The 17,655-nt window shown below is 37.4% G+C and overlaps 1 protein-coding gene and 1 long non-coding RNA gene across 2 annotated transcripts in view; one reads left to right on the forward strand and one right to left on the reverse strand.

Moving 5' to 3' along the window:
- nlk2 (nemo-like kinase, type 2) overlaps positions 1-17,655 on the reverse strand; it is an 85,798-nt gene that overhangs the window by 38,661 nt on the left and 29,482 nt on the right. Inside the window, exons 2-3 of the mRNA XM_051861373.1 lie at positions 12,944-13,073; positions 12,681-12,736 (exon numbers count right to left, since the gene is read on the reverse strand). Coding sequence (XP_051717333.1) covers positions 12,681-12,736; positions 12,944-13,073 — 186 coding nt within the window. The remainder of the gene's footprint in view (positions 1-12,680; positions 12,737-12,943; positions 13,074-17,655) is intronic.
- Positions 13,538-17,346, forward strand: LOC127495014 (uncharacterized). The gene is made up of 2 exons (XR_007925038.1): positions 13,538-15,318; positions 16,792-17,346. It is a non-coding gene; the product is annotated as an uncharacterized LOC127495014 (long non-coding RNA).

Below are 17,655 nucleotides of genomic sequence, written 5' to 3' on the forward strand. Positions count from 1 at the left end.
ACACATTTATTTATTTGGACATTTTCTACCATATGATGTCTGAAGCAGCAGCGCGTGACACTGTTCTCACGGTAATCAACATTGTGAACGGATTTCTACAAAACTGAAGTGAAAACACCAAATGATCGTGCAATGGGATAAAATATCTTCTCTTCCCTGCAAACGATACATTTCAGTATCAGCAGACCCAAAACGTTATAAAAGGCGACAACTTTTAAAGTTAAAAAACGATATAAGTTACGTAAACGATAAAAGCTCATTGTGGTTTCTCGGTTTGATAGATTTGAGCAACCATAAACGACGCAAAACATATGAATTTTGAGTTTGTGATAGCGATTGCTTTATAGAAAAATCACTCCTTGCCCTCCAGCCGCATTTCACGTGCAGCAATGACGTCATGCGCAAACAACCTATACGTAGAATAAATGGTGAGAAGTGTTAACGATTATGCCAGGCTAGCAAACAGTGTAGCATAAAATCACCTCAGGTATCCAGCGCTAGTTTCGACAACATTGTCTGAAGTGAAAAAGACTAGGCGTTGTTTTTATTCCACTATATTGACTTCGTCAGCTAAATTCACTGCTAGATTAGATCGATTACACTAGCTATTCACTCGAAACACAGCACGCTGAGGACATCTGCTGGCTAAAAACAGCAAAAAACATGTTGTACACACTTTGAAACAGCAGCGCGTGAGCTTAGAATAAACAGACCGCTTTCGTTCGTTGGTGTGCGCTCATAAATATAGTTATCGTTCTTGGTGTGAATGGCCCTTAATGCTAATTCCAGTACTGATGTGCCTCCGCTGTCGTTCGCCAGCATTTATCTTTCTTCACTCTGAGGAAACATCATAAAGGCAGGAGTATTGTTGCCGTAGATCAACAAACCTTTCCTCCACTGCATAATTCCACCTAGCAGCACCAATACAATCGTCTCTCTTTTGTTTCACCATGTTTGAAAGCTGTGTACGGAAAATAGCTTCTGAGCTCCTATTGGTCAATGTCACAGATGTGACGAAACCCATCGTGGAGGACCGAAAAAAAAAATGAAACATGCTAGTCTTTCTGTCGTGACATCATGAAGTGTCGTAGACATGCCGTCAGTTGTCATCCGCTATACAAGATGAAACGATCGATTCTCGTGTCCTGACGCCCATTGTCGTTTACAAATCATCACGACACCTGACGTCAAACAGAACATGCCAAAATCGGGCTGATATCGTGTAGTCTGAACCCAGCATAAGTCATGCAGGTTGACATATGAGTAAATGAATGCTGAATTTGGGTGAACAATACCTGTCAAATCACACCCGTGAGACTTTTTAACCAGGCAGGGTGTTCCAAAAGCAGTTCTGTGGAGAGCTCCAGGCAGACCTGCACACGATATTTCGATAATCGCCTGAGAACAGAGGGCTTTTGTCACGTGCCTAATTAGCCTCATGCAAATGACGGCTATGCTTGATTGCTTCACTGAAATGCAAATTACACATCCTCTGAGCTCGGTTCGCCACAGAGCGTTAGCGCTGACGAAAAAAACACACACATGCTGAAGAGCTGAATGGGGACTTCAGGGAGTGAAGTCTGTGGCACTCCGCCGGTTCTCTGTGGCCCGTGACTTTTTCTCTCTCTCTAAATTAGCATTGAACCAGTGACGCCGGCTCACTATGCCAGCTAGCACAGCTTGACTGTGGGTAGAGGTGGAGAGGCACCTGTGGTCTGGAGCTCCCCTCCAGAATGACTAACTGACAGTTGAGAGATGCAGAAGGAAGTGGAGTGATTCTACTAAACGGTTCCCATAGTGACGAGCAGCAGAAAACAAGAATACACCTGCATGTATAGAGTAACATACAGGCACCTTGCCATCTGAAATCAGAATTAATGGATGAAGAAATTTACTTTAATATTCACAATGCTACAGTATGTGCTTTCAGAAATAATCTTTGTAACATACGCATTATTTTACAGAGCACTCGCGCCTAACGCACATGCCTACACTGTAAAAAATTAATGTGATTTTAACTGTAAAATATTGTAAAAACGCTACGGAAAAAAATTCCAGTATATAAGGGAATAAGTTCCCATGTTATATACAGGGAAAAACTGTAAAAGCTCTTACCAGACATTTTATGTAATTTTAACAGTAAAATGCTGTAAATTTTTAGAAGTAAAAAAAGACAAAATCAATGTATAATTTACAGTCAAAAACTGTAAACTGATATTCCCACAATCCCCTGTGTGACACTCCACATTTGAAAGTATTTTGTTTAAATAATCATGTTTCTTAATAGTTTTTGTACATTAGGGTTTAATGTTACATCTTCTGTTGTTTAATGCGTGTTTATTGCATTGTGTAAGTGGTGTGTGTTACCATGATGGTGTTTTGTGTTTGCGTGAATGACTCTGCGCACCTTCTTCGTATCAGTACATACTTCAGCCCGTGGAAAAGCTACTCGTGATGAACTCTGATTCTTCATGTGTCTTTCTCTTTTACCACCTGCATTATTATGGTGGTGTCAGTATATGTTAAAGGTACAAAACAGATTTTAGTAGTAGTGTGCATTGTTCAATTTATTGATTTACATTCAATTTTTCTTCAAGTTTTATAATGTAAAATGTACAGTTTGTTCTGTAAATGTGTTTACAGTTTTTCTGTATTTTTTACAAAATTATTCTGGCAACCACAGCTGCCAAAATTATTTTGTAAAAACTACGGAATTTTTTTTACAGTGTATAAACACGTGATATGCACGCCATCACCGTTTTCACAGACTCGCGTTTTTGTAGTTCACACGGAGATAACAGTGTCATTTTCAAAAACTTTAAATGAACATTTATTTAAAATTAAAGTTCTTATTTGGCTAAATTACATTTCCTTAACAGCCTTTAAACACAGGCTTTACTCCCTTCAAACTTATATTTTGCCACTGTTTCCTTACATCATTGTTGGATATATAATTCTATCATTTCTGTTAGTTAAGCTTGTGAATATTTTTAGTTAAAGCTGTTAAGTTATAAAGCAATATCTCATGTAGGGTTTTCCTTTGTGTTTTATATAATGACCACTAGGAGGTGCTCTAGGCACATGCTTGAAAAACAACCTGCGGCAACAGTGTAAAACACTGCTAACTTGGCGCTTCAAATAACGGTTGTATCAATTCCATCTTACGCCAAGTGACTGTTAAAAAATGTATTTGTCATTGATTCAAAAGATTCGTTCAAAAACACTGATTCATCCAGTAATGAAACAAGTATTTATTAATGAGTCATTGAATTCATTCAAAACCATTTTTGTTTTTTTTAATAACTCACTCAAATTAATTAAACATTTTTCCAGCAATTAGAGTCCAGCAATTATTATCCAGCTAAATATTGCCAGAACCTCTAATAAATTACATGTGTTTTTGTTTAGTAGTATATTCAGAGTTTTATCCAGAATCGTGTAGCTCTGTCGTGGAAACAGACCCTCGACGAGCGGCTGCGTGCACGACGTAAACACGCCCAAACAATCTTCACCAGAAAGAAGAAAGTCATAAACACTGGGTGAGTAAATCATGGGGTAATTTTCATTTGAAAGTGAACTAATCCTTTAATATATATTTTTTAACACATTAAATATGCCAAGGCATTAGATAAAACCATCTGACATCTTAAAGGTACAGTACAGCAAACAGCTAGTTCTGCAGGTCAGTGAACTTTGAAGAAAACAAGATAAAAGTGCACATTACGCCTCTTAAATGAGCAATTTCTAACTATTCAAATGTTACTCTAATTTCACAGTCCACAGAAACAACAATCCTGTCATTATTAATGCTTAAAGACATGGTATATGACTATTCTCTCTCACACACACACACACACACACACACACACAAGCCCACCCACAAACACACACAAATGCAGCTCACACTTATCCTACACACTCATAGCTTTGTGAATTCGTACAAACACACACAAAAAGGGGGGCTTGGCCATGTGTGAGACTGAACACGGCTTTCACAAAGTCCTCTCACATAATAGCAAGGTGTAATCGTTGCCAGATGCAGATGGAAGGAGGCGTATTTCACAGCTTTGCTGGGTGTTAATTGACCTGCTCGGAGACCTGGAGGGGGGGGAATCTGCTAATTCTGCTGCTACAGTCTTTTCGGTAATTAAACCCAGCGCACCTTGCTTCTGTCAGCCCATTGGCCATTGTAGCCTTTTATCTTCCACATCCTGAACTTCCTGCCTCAGCAACAGCCACAGAGAAACAGGACTGGTTCTGCAGGTGAAGTCACATTTTAAAGCTTCTAAAGAGTCATGGCAGAACAGCGTAACAAAACATCGAGGACTATAAACACTTCAAAAGAGAAGGAATACCTGTATAGTAACAAAGCAGACACGTGCAAAGTGCATTTTAAAAAGTGCATCACAAGCAGCCTTGCGAGTTCAGTCACCGGCAATAAAAATAAATCATCGATGTCTTTGTCCTTAAAGCACACATGACTCATTCTGTAATCATGAAAGCAATCTGTATTTTCAGACTTCTCACAGCTTCAGCACACGCGCACAGAAAAAACACCCGCCGCATGATGCCCAGCCAAACACTTTCAGATCATACCACACGAATGCTCACTGACTTATCTTAATCTGATGCAAAATAAAGTCATGAAAGAAATATAAAATACACATAATTAAAAAAAAGCTAATTTTTGGTGAACTTCTGCAATGTTACAACATACCTGTCTTACCTGCACCAAAAATACCAAACTCAGCATCACCTTAACTAACCGCTGTTGTGTAAGTGCAGAAAGCATTGTGACAAACAATTTGAAACAGCCTCGTGCGGCATTGACACTGGTTAAACACTCTTTTAGATGCACCACAGAGAAATCCACATCCTCTTAAACTAGCAACCTCGTGACAACTGTATCAAAGATGAAACAAGAAAATCGCAAATGCATTAAAAACAAGCTTGACTTGAGTTCAACTCGAAGCTTGCTTCTCCTGACATTCTCAGTTTATTCAATAATAGATGCATGATAGGGCAGCGAGTAGCTTGGCAGGTACTGACAGAAGCCTGGCGTAACTGTTCTTGCTATAAATAGCTTGCTAAGACAGCAGCGGGGTCCACTCGCCCTCAGTGTGAAAGAGGTTGTGGTGAACACTGCTTGAAGTCTGGATGTTTTACTGATCATAGCATCAAACTGATCAAACTACCCACTCCACCACAAAAAATTATACATTTTATGTTTAGCAACATATTTTATGTGCAGGAAAAATACATATTTAAATGTTAAGCAATCTTTTAAAAACAACTAATTGAATACAAACTATTTATTAGGTCTTACACACCTATAATATTAATGCAAATGCAAAAAAATAATAAATAAATGCAATGTCATTTTATTCTGAAAGGAAACAATCATTAAATGTACTTTCAGACACATTTTAAAATACCATTTATGCTGCTAAAATTAAAGGGTTAGTTCACCCAAAAATGAAAATTCTGTCATTAATTCCTCACCCTCATGTCGTTCCACACCCGTAAGACCTTCGTTCATCTTCAGAACACAAATTAAGATATTTTTGATGAAATCCGATGGCTCAGTGAGGCCTGCATAGCCAGCAATGACATTTCCTCTCTCAAGATCCATTAATGTACTAAAAACATATTTAAATCAGTTCATGTGAGTACAGTGGTTCAATATTAATATTATAAAGCAACGAGAATATTTTTGGTGTGCCAAAAAAACCCCCAAAATAACGACTTTTCAACAATATCTAGTGATGGCTGATTTCAAAACCGTGATTCATGAAACTTCGAAGCTTTTGTTTCTAATCAGTGGTTCGGAGCGTGTATCAAACTGCTGAAATCACGTGACTTTGGCGCTCTGAACCGCTGATTCGACACAAAAGATTGATAACGCTCCGAAGCTTCATGAAGCAGTGTTTTGAAATCGGCCATTTTGTTTTTTTGGCGCACCAAAAATATTCTCGTGGCTTCATAATATTAATATTGAACCACTGTACTCACATGAACTGATTTAAATATGTTTTTAGTACATTAATGGATCTTGAGAGAGGAAATGTCATTGCTGGCTATGCAGGCCTCACTGAGCCATCGGATTTCATCAAAAATATCTTAATTTGTGTTCTGAAGATGAACGAAGGTCTTACAGGTGTGGAACGACATGAGGGTGAGGAATTAATGACATTATTTTCATTTTTGGGTGAACTAACCCTTTTTAAAAAACACAATTTTTAAGGTGTGGCCAAAAAGAAATGTTGGCAGCAGAGGTCACGTTAGACTTTCGCACTGTCAAAAATTCCGTCATAATCAATTATTACCCGTCATTTTAATTTTTATATTTTAAAGACCCGCTGGAGTGTGTTGGAACGCACAGCATTATTCAATGTGTTGACGTAATTTCAACTGAAACAGGAAGACAGGGCGATGTATCGAACAGCCCCGCCCCTCTTTTAAAATAGCCAATAGCGTTTCGTTTATATCACAGCTCAGCCAGAACCGTTAAACTCAGTAAAACATCTGTTTCCCTTTAATATCTAACCATTTATCCCCCTAATCTCCCCTTTATCACTTTAAAATACAGCAGTCTGTGCAGAATTCAAAGGGGTCCGATACCTTCCGTGGTCTGAGCCGACTGTGGCGGTTCATGTGACACTAACAGAGTTCATTCGCGTCTAAGGAAAGCATATGTTGTCATTTGTCATTGTTTTGGAACACACCAGCTTATTCATAACCTTAATACTAACATATTCATAATAAAAGCTAAAAAACGTACACTTTGATTTCAGGGGGACTTTAATGATAATAAGCTTCTCTTTTCATCCACATTTTCATTTTTATTCACAAGCTTACCGGATAAGCATATAGGCCTAGGCTATGCATTTATTTACATTATGAAAAGAAAGTTGAACAAAAACTGTGCGTCACTTTTCAGTTTTCATCTTGAACAGCTGTCGCGGATCGTGAGTGAACGTGATCATCCCTTCCTCTTTACTACTTCACAGAACGAAATAAACATGAATGAACAATAGAAAATATGTTGAAAGATACAGTAGCTTACTGAAATCTGTATCACGTCTTAATCAGTTCAATCAGTGTTGGAAACAATGTCACGTGACAGAAAAGCCATTCGTTGACCATAAACTTGATAGTTAGCAAGAAAAATAACAAAACAAACCATTTAAAACAAAACGAACTGGATTTGAAACTTAATTATGTAAGTATAAGTATTATAACTATTATTATAAAATGGACTTAAATTGGGTGCTCGCCTGTGTGTAATCAAACACATCGTTTTCATTTAATTCAGTGTAATCTGTCAGAATGACAGACGACCTTCAGATTTTTCTGTCACTGCAAAAAAAATTCTGTCAATGACGGAAAATTTTTGGTTAACGTGACCTCTGTTTGGCAGGGAATTAAAAAAAAAAAAAACTTCTCACAGTTGAATGCTGGTATATTAGGAACGATCACCTGTACTCAGATCATGAAAACACAATAATAGACTCTAAATAGAGATTCTGGAAAAAAAACTACTAAAGACGTTCGTCTGACACATGTACAATTAAAATAAGCACAGATGGAACTCTCTCCAGGACCCTGCTGATTTATCCGTTTAGTTCTCGAGCCGAGCAAAATGCGCATTTGTGTGTGTTAAACCGCGTCCTGCAGGACTGTGCTCCAGAAAAGCAAGCGCAGGCTCCAGTGGAGGAGAGCCAGCACATCCCATCCCTGGGGATTCTGTTATGACACAAGAACATCAGAACACGTGTACCCACACATGTACTGTGGCAAAAAAGCGCCTACTTATACAGCATACTGTATATATATAATGAAATATAGGGAAGTATGCTCTCATATACATAGCTGAAGCACATTTGAGTGTGAAACCCAGTTCTTGTAGCTAAACCAGTGACAGAGCTTTGAAGCCAAGTTTAACTGTAAGAAGTAAACACAAATATGACAAAGACAAAACAAAACGAAAGCACCATAAAACCACATAAGCAAGAGCGGTTCTGTTTCAAAATCTAGTCAGGTGCCTCTATAGCCATTCTGAAGGTCACCAGTTTAGCAACTCTGCACACCACACAAATACAGTTGTATGCGACTCCAAACTGATTTCAATAGAGCACTCACAAATATTGAGTCAAATAGCTTATTTTTGTTTACACTAAGATATTTTTTGAATGTTTTAAGTATTCAATGACATAAGTTTATTTAGAATTGACATTTCTCTCATCTTTTTCACTGAGCATTATGGATTTTCTTCTTCACAAATGATGAATACTGTATATGTGATCCTGGAGCACAAAACCAGTCATAAGTCACATGGGTATATTTGTAGCAGTAGACAACAATACATTGTATGGGTCAAAATTATCAATTTTTCTTTTATGCCAAAAATCATTAAGATATTAAGTGAAGATCATGTTCCATGAAGATATTTTGTAAATTTCCTACCGTAAATATATCAAAAATGTATTTTTGTGAGTGGATATGCATTGCTAAGGACTTCATTTGGACAACTTTAAAGGCGATTTTCTCAATATTTAGATTTTTTTGCACCCTCAGATTCCAGATATTCAAGTAGTTGTATCTCGACCAAATATTGTCCTATCCTAACAAACCATACATCAATGGAAAGATTATTTATTCAGCTTTTAGAGGCTAGAATAGATTGCATGACTTCTAAAATCTGAACAGGTTTTAAAACACAAGGCATCAGAAGAAACTAGGCATCATGGGCTAAACGACTGAGGATCACACACTCCCAGAGATTCAAGTCGTTCTGAACATAACAAATTAAAGCAGAAACATGTGAAAACTGGATCAAAACATCCAACTGGATGGTTTGAACTTGAAGCTAAAAATAATCGGAGTCACTATGCAATTTTCTGTAAAATCTGTCAACTTGGACTATCCAAAATCTGCAGACTGGCTCTGACGTTCGGCAGCTAGCACTGACTTGTCCAGACTGCAGAATTTGTGCAAAATGTTACTTTTAGAAGTAATGCATTACAATATTACGTAAGAAGAATAGGATGCAGGAGAAGAAAGGTGCGTCCCAATCCGCGTACTTATGCACTATTCTATGACGTTTTTAAGTATAAATAGTGCGAGTGTTGTGTTCACACTGAAAACTCCAAAAAGAAAAAGTGCACTTTAAATACCCGGATGATGCACTAAATAACGGAAAAAAGGTGTGGAATGTTGGACACTTCATGCACTCAACTGTCGCGGCTTTAATTACGTAGCGGAGGGGAAGGGGCTGTCAGACTCCGATGTTAAATAACCTTATACAATTCACGCACTACACGGATGAGTACATAGTGCATAAGTGCATAGTGTATAGTGCGTCATTTGGGACGCAACTGAAGTAAACGAGTAAAATGTATGTTCACATTTAGTCTAGAATAACCATCATGTTTCCACACGGCGCACAGTCTGCACTTGCTCGCGATTTCTCTCAACATGGGAGTCCGTCAATAAATGGGAAAACTTGCGTTACTTATTTGAAAAAGTAACTTAGATATTTTGTTGTAATTTTAAAAGTAATGTGTTATTTTACTAGTTACTTAATAAAAAATCAATCTGATTACACGTTACTTGTAATGCGTTACCCCCAACACCGGTTGGCTACGATGCCTTAAAATGCTAAGAAGCACACTAGGCTTCGAAAAAGAACAACAGACAAAAAGTACATTCCTGCAACGACAGGTAATGTTTGTTACACAAACAGTGTCTGATTAACCAAAACGCTTTCACCGCAGGCGTCTGGTAAAATGCAGCGTATATGAAACGGCAGTCGAGCAGTCAGACGAAGAAATAACAGCCATTATGACAAGGAGCATCGAGCACAATTCACACATCAGTCACTCGGAAAGATGCCATTCAGCAAAAGATATAATTAGCCTGGAATACACAGTGGCAGTGCTGTATGAAATAACCTTTCCAAACAGGTCTGCGACGGCCAGCGAGATTTCCAGGCTCTGGAACATTTTTTTTAATTTATTTATTTTTTATTAACATTTTTTGCATGTGTAACCAAGCGGCTTTAAGACACTAAAGAGCCGGCCGCATTGATGTTTTTGTTTCTTAATCCATTCAAATGAGCGCACAAAGGTTCTACTGTGCTGTGTGAAAGCAGAAGGATATGAGTCTTTGTTTAATCCGTGGAGTAAATAAATACGTTAAGCAGAACAAAGATAGTGGCACTGAGGGGGAACATTATCACAGAATATGATTGTTCCTCTGCACCTGTGTGCGTGTGTTTATAAGTATTTACAATCTCTTATTATGCTGCTTCTGTATGAGTCCATAATGGAAAACGTGAACACCAGCCCTCACCACACCGTGAAGGATGACCATAATTTTACAAACTGAAACATTTTCAGAAACACAGCATCTCTTCTCTATTACTTTTAAAGGGGACATATTGCACTTTTTAATATAATTTTATTTCTTGCACAACAGCCAAAATCAAAGAATCACAAGCAAACTTTTTCAGATTTTCTGCACTGATTTTGGGAGTAAAATTTATGGAATTCCACAGAATAGATTGTAAAATTGTAACTTGTAGATCTCGTTTAAGACGGGCATTCAAACTTTGCGTGCGGGCCTGGACATAAGTTTTATTTTCATATTATGTATAAACTATTATAACAATTGTTAATATTTTGAATATTGTCGGCTGCAAAAGCCTCGTAGGCAGCGCACCGACATATAGCGCAGCTGCGCTTCTGGCGTCCCGAGTTCGAGTCTGGACCTTTCCCGATCCCGTCCCCCCTCTCTCTCCAACTTTGCTTCCTGTCAACTTACTGTACTATCATAATGAAGGCAAAAAACGGCAAAAATATTAATTTTTGAATATTAATATCTATAATATATGTTTTATATTTTCAGCAAGTTTAATTTTTTATAATTTTGTATTGTGCTTTTGTATTTTTATTAGTTTTCCATCTAATATTTATACTTAATATTGTATCAGCTTTATTTCAATTAAGTAAAACATTTTTTTTTAGTTATTATAACTATAACAACACTGGGTCTTAAATTTTATGTGACCTTTTTCCACCATTTCCCTGAGCCTTAACATTAAACAACATTTGCATTTCTGTATGTAAATGACCCATTATTATGATTGGCTAACCTCTGCGTACTGGTGTAGTTTACATTTACATTCATTTTGCCAACCTGAGATGTCATATCCATGAATATTACATATACAACCAGTTTTGAAGCTTAGTTTTGGGTAGTTAATGTTATTTTTGCATAACATTAAACTCTTGTATTTAAAAAATGCAAGGAAAATCCTGTTTCCCATGATATGTCCCCCTCAATCCTGGTGCCAAAATGGAGAAATGCAAGCATGCAATATGATTGAATGTGCATTACATCTCAAAGCTTTCTCAAAGCAAAAAAAAATCAGTCATTGTAGAGAGCTTAAAATGTATGTTGCTTGGCATGTTCAGCCATTCTTTAGTGGATTTACTGGCACACAGCATTATTTACTAATATTACATGTCTTTTAGATGATTTCAAACACTGTGAAACGAAGCCAAATCCAGACCACAGCCAGCGGTCACGCTGCATGAGAAACATCTAAAAATACAAAAGCGCAGGATAAATCTCCCGGCAAATTAACACAAAAGCCTTTTTTGTTCCCGATTATGAAGAGCTAAAATTCCTGCTAATTTAAGAGGAAGACTCTCCAGCTCAAATCATAGAAAGCCTCTTGGTATTTGAAAGAAAAAAATACTCTTAGAAAAGTGGCTTACAGAGTGCGTATCGGGTGACCGGGCAAGAGCGGTAAACGGGGGAAGCGTGTAATTCCTTTTATTAAATTATACACCAAATTAAGAAGCTGGGGTTGCCTTTAGCATCCTGCAGACCACATCTAGGAAATATCAGAGTGCAGTCTGAAAAAAAAGCCTTAAAAATAACATGTCAGCCTTTTCTGAAATCCATATGAAACGTCGTCATCCATATTCCATTAGAAGAGAACCATTAGGCAAAGGAAAGAAAAATGAGGAGGAGAAAAAAAAGAGCCTGTTAGACCTGTTTTGCCTATAATGTAAATGGCATACTAATTCTCATAAGTACACTGGATCTCTTGCCATCAAAAACACTCAAGCACAGCGTGAGGCAAGCCATCACCTCTCTAAATATAATGTTCAGCTTGATCCCACTTCAGCAACCACAAAAGGCACAAAAAAAGCATATGCACAATTTAAGACTTTAAAACAAGACCTCAGATGCCCTTTTCACGCCAGAGCTCAGTAATCTACAAGTTACTGTTTCATTCAGCTATTTGCAATTTTTAAATTGTTTTCAAGCTCTCAAGGACTAAAAACCGCAAAAAAAAATCTGTGATTTAAAAAAACCCTGAATCTTTTTTCCCCTCAAATCATGCAGCCCTGCAAAGAAAGCTTCTGAACTATTTGTAGGTCACTAATTAAATATGCAAATTTGTCACATTGACTTTTGAATAGACAATCAGATGATCTTAAGATTCATTCTCAAATCATGCTGGAGAACATGATCTTCAGGTTTTACACAAATCTGTAGATTTCACACCATTGTACTGGTTATTCAAAATAATTATTTATATCATAATCAAATCATAATCACTTCGTTAGACAGCAGCTGGTAGAGTAGCTTTCTGTTTAGGATACATTTCCTCAAAGTAGTCGATGTGTGGAGGCTGTAGAATATCCAGAGCTGACAGCACCTGTGGAGAAACAAAGACAGAGCGCGCCAGAGGTCAGCTTTGACGCCAGAGAACGTGGGCACTGACACCAGCCTTCACATGACATTCGTTTCCCAGGCACCAGCAGCCCAGGGACAGTGAGAGCTAGCCAGGCTCCCGCTAATGGCACCATGGGGACGGCACGTACATAGCGAGAGTTAGGTAACTGATTAAAAAAAAAGAGCTTACATTGTCGTGTTTGAAGAAACAGAGCATCTTCAGTTCGCGGAAAACCCTCTTGCAGGAGACGAGGTTTTGGAAGACATTGGGCATCTTTTTAAGGGCCACGCGTTTGCCGTCTCTGGGGTCCGTCACCGACCTGAGGAGAAAAGCACAGATGAGATCCATTACGCTCACCAAAGCTGCATTCATTTGTTAGAAAATACAGCAAAAACAGTATTGTAAAATATTATTACAAATTAAAAGAATGGTTGAAAAGTCTTCAGTGTCACATGATCCTTCAGAAATCATTCTAATATGATGATTTGCTGCTCAAGAAACATTTATGATTATTATCAGTGTTGAAAATATTGCTTAATATTTTTATGCAAACTGTGATGCATTTTTTCAGGATTCTTTGATGAAAAGAACAGCATTTATTTGAGATATAAAGCTTTTTAAATATTAAAAATGTATTTACTGTCACTTCAATTTAATGCACTGATTTCTGACCCTAAACTTTTGAACAGTAGTGTATATATATATATATATATATATATATAAAGGTTGAACCATCATTCAGAATGTTTAATACAAGAAGTAAAATAAAGCAAAACACTATTTTAAAAATAATACAGTCTTGTTTTCCACACCGATTGATCAAAACTGAACCAGTTTCACCACATAGTAATACAAAGCAATTTATCTACATTTATAAACTTTGTTGGTGACACAAATGAATCATTGAATGGCTTCACTGAAATGGACAGTTTGAACTGATTCATAAAAATGAATTGAATCTATCAACTCTAATGCTAATACTTGCAAGTCATAATACAAGGAGGGACTGCGACTTAACGATAAAATTGAAAGTGCCCTGAAATAATTGATAATCATACTGTTGATTCATTTTATACAGTGTGAATATTTCATATACGTTTCTCCCAGAGCTAATTTGCAACTTCATCATATATTTTGTTGAGTTCTGACACAAAACGAAGAACACAAGAGCAAGCGAGAGACGATTTGTTGATAAAAGGCAAGCGCTGAAGGGCCCTCAGTAATGGCCTTGAACGTTTGCCGGTTTGTGAACATCTTTTGTCGTCACTCTGCTATGAGCAGCTTGATGTGACCTTACTGAGAGATGCCAATTGGTGTAAGTGCCTCTCCTTCTTCCCAGAACAGCAACACATTTTCCACAGCAATGTTAAACACATTACACAATCGTTTCCTCGTCATACAGAGTCATTTCAACTTGCTGCCGTTTGCCAGTTCATTTTTATGTACTGACAATATCAATTCAAGAGGGAAAATGTTTTCATATTATGTTAATGATTCTGAAATTCATCTTGTGTATATTTATGCAAACTATAAAGTGTACAGTAAGTCTCAAACCAATACATAGATGTGTCATAAAATGTATGTATAGTATAGGCTTTTCACAACTCAAAATTCTTAGGGGTGTTATATATATTAATAGCTGTTTTTGTCTTATAATAATTGACTCAAATGTGGTTCATAAACCTCAGAGGTGTAACCACAGCGTGTCCCTGTACGCCTCACCTGAAACAGAATGGAACATTCCAACTGGAAAACAATTCATGCTCACGCAAACATACACACAACAGTTTCATGTAATTATGATAATTACAAGTGTAGTTTTTTCTTTTTTTTAGAGGAACACAAAGATATTTAGATTTTTTTTTTTTTTACGTTTTGTCCATACAGGAAAAATCAAAGTCATTGGCTTTGTGTGTGAAACATTCTTCATAATATCTTCTTTTGTGTTCCGTAAAAAGTTTGGATCACAATGAAGGGAGAGAAAATGATGATCTTTCATTTGTCAGGGGAACTGTCCCTTTAAAGGTTTTACGGTGAAAAACATGCTTGCTTATTAAAGTACTACTAATAAAAGTAGTTCAAAAGCTTGAGGTCGGATGTTTTTAATGATTTGAAAGAAAGCAAGGATGTATTTATTTGATCCAAAACACAGTAAAAATAGTAATACTGTGAAATATAATTATGTTAACTGTTTTCTATTTTAAAGGGGTCATATAATGCCACTTTTACAAGATGTAAAATAAGTCTCTGATGTCCCCAGAGTGTGTATGTAAAGTTTTATCTCAAAATCATTTTTTATAGCATGTTAAATTTGTCACTTTTTAAGGGGAAGCAAAAACACTGCATTTTTGTGTGTGTCCCTTTAAATGCAAATGAGCTGCTGCTCTCAAAAGGGGGCGGAGTTTCAAGAGCTTGTGTTACCACTTAGCAGCTCTGATTAACTTTATCTCACTGAAAATGTCAGTAACTGTTCAGTCTTTTACGTTCAAAACGGAGTCGGACACTGATGGAGAGACTCAAGAAGAAGTGACAACATGCAGAATGAAACAGGACGTTTCTGAACGGTTAGTTGATGAATTTATGGAGCTGATGTGAAGTTAACTGTCTTAAAGTCATTGATTAGCATATTCTGTCATGATAATCTATAAATCGCTCCTGCTGGGAACTGTTTAAGATCCTACAGAGCCAGAGAATATATGCTGCATGGACAGAACAGGTGTAGTTTAGTTTAATTACGGCTATAACTTGTCATGTTGTTATCTTTCTTTTATGACATGCTATTGCATTTGTGTTACATACTGTAATGCAATTACATGGCCTCACCCCCTTTGTTGAGTGTTCTCGGGGGCAGGGTTTATGTAAATTTTAGGGTTAGTGATGTCACCAACCCAGGAAGAAGCTCGTTGTAGTCCCTACCAGCCGTTTGTTGTAGTCCTTAAACAGTGATTTCTTTAAAAGAAAATATCTCCGTTTCCATTGAACTTTGAGTGTTGTAACTTTGCAGATACTGTTTGTGCTCTAACAGCAACATTACACACTAACTAAAGTTAAAAAAGTGAAATCGCAATATCTTTAATATATTTTATAATGTAAATTATTCTAGTGATGACATCAGTGTCACATGATCCTTCAGAAATCATTTGAATATGCTGATTTGGTGCTATCAATGTGTTGTATGATATATATATATATATATAACATATATAAATAAATCACAACATGTTCAAACAATATCACACAATGTGTTTGCTACATTTATCGAAACAATCTATGTGGAAGTAAAACAAAGTGGAACAGATTTATGACAGATATATTAGGGATTAAAATACAAATGAGGTGTTTATTCAGGGTATGAGGAAACATTGATCGGTAAAATGAATGATTAACGGAGAAAAAATTCTCTTGGGTCGGCACAATGACATGCACAAACACTCTCGCACACACACGCGCCTGGTCATGGCATGTGATTCACAAGCTGGATTAGACAACAGCACGAGGGAGAGGGGGAGGAGAGAGAGAGAGAGAGAGAGAGAGAGAGAGAGATGTTTCTTTGATAAAAAGGCAATCGCTACAGCACTGCCATCTCTCCTCAGTATCAAAACAAACACTACAGCAGGAAATGAAGACGAGTTTCTTGTAAAATAGAGCAATAAAGAGAGACAGACTAGTGCAGATATACACAATGAATGAAAATGCGACAGACAATGCACAGGAAGTTATCATGGATAACAAGGATGGAGTTTGTTTGCACATCCTGACCAGCACTGACTCGACCAATAGCGTGGATTTAGGGGCGGGACTATCTGTGTGTCCGACTAATGGGAGGCACATTGGGGAGTGTTTAAAACCTGTTTGAAAACGATCATTTTTGCAGTTCAGTTTGGTGATGCTTGTGGAAACACTTCAGAGTCAATGTTTTGCATATAAAAAAAATATGGTGCTAAAAATAAATATGAATCATATTTCTGATGTAAATTACTGGCCTGACTGGGCTAAAAACCTGACTGTTAGTTCTGTTATCTTTTGTCTCCTTCTAGGCTTAATTTCACAGACGTGCACGAGGGGGAGTCGTCTAATTTAACTCATTAATGCCGTGTCAGCAGCCTTGCCGCAAAATCCTTCCCCGCACTGTCTCCAGGTGCCAAAGAAAACGACAACAACACGAGGCCACGTGAGCCAGACTGACGCCCGGACTCCAGCTCCCCGAACGCTCTTCAGGACTCACACGCAGGACCTACTTCCTGGAGATAACGGAGCAAAACGTCTAAAATAGAAAGATATGCCTCACTCTCGCTCTCTGTCTATCGCTCCATCTCTTTCTCACTCTCTCTCCCCATCCACTTTTAATCATTGGCTATTCAAAGATGAAAAGCCTTTCTGAAAGGGAAAATTTTATCCAAGTACTCCACATATGGCTTTTCTCTCTCCAAGAGTACGAACATGTCCTCAGAAACAAAAATGCCTTGTTTGACGTTCTAAAAAGAAAGATAGAGGTTGATTTAAGGTCAAGCTGACAACAAATGGACAAATCCTTTGGGACTAAAGAGTGGTTAGATCAAACTGGAAGTATAAAATGGTTCTCTCTCACAAAATAGTTCTTGAGTCTTTTTTTTTGCACTTTCAAAGGATTAGTTCACTTTAAAATGAAAATTATCCCATGATTTACTCACCCACAAGCCATCCTAGGTGTATATGACTGTCTTCTTTCTGATGAACACAATCTGAGATATATTAATAAATATCCTGACTCGTCCGCCAGACCTTCCGTATTCAACTCAGGAAGAAAGTGTAATGCCTCTCGCAGTTCAAAACGCTTATGCGATGTCCTACACCTTTTGTATTCAACTTACAAAAAAAGCGGAACTGATGTTGAGTCCGTTACTCTTTTTTTTGTGGCGGTC

Source organism: Ctenopharyngodon idella, chromosome 15 (genome assembly GCF_019924925.1).
Source record: "Ctenopharyngodon idella isolate HZGC_01 chromosome 15, HZGC01, whole genome shotgun sequence".
In the NCBI taxonomy this organism is placed as follows: domain Eukaryota; kingdom Metazoa; phylum Chordata; class Actinopteri; order Cypriniformes; family Xenocyprididae; genus Ctenopharyngodon; species Ctenopharyngodon idella.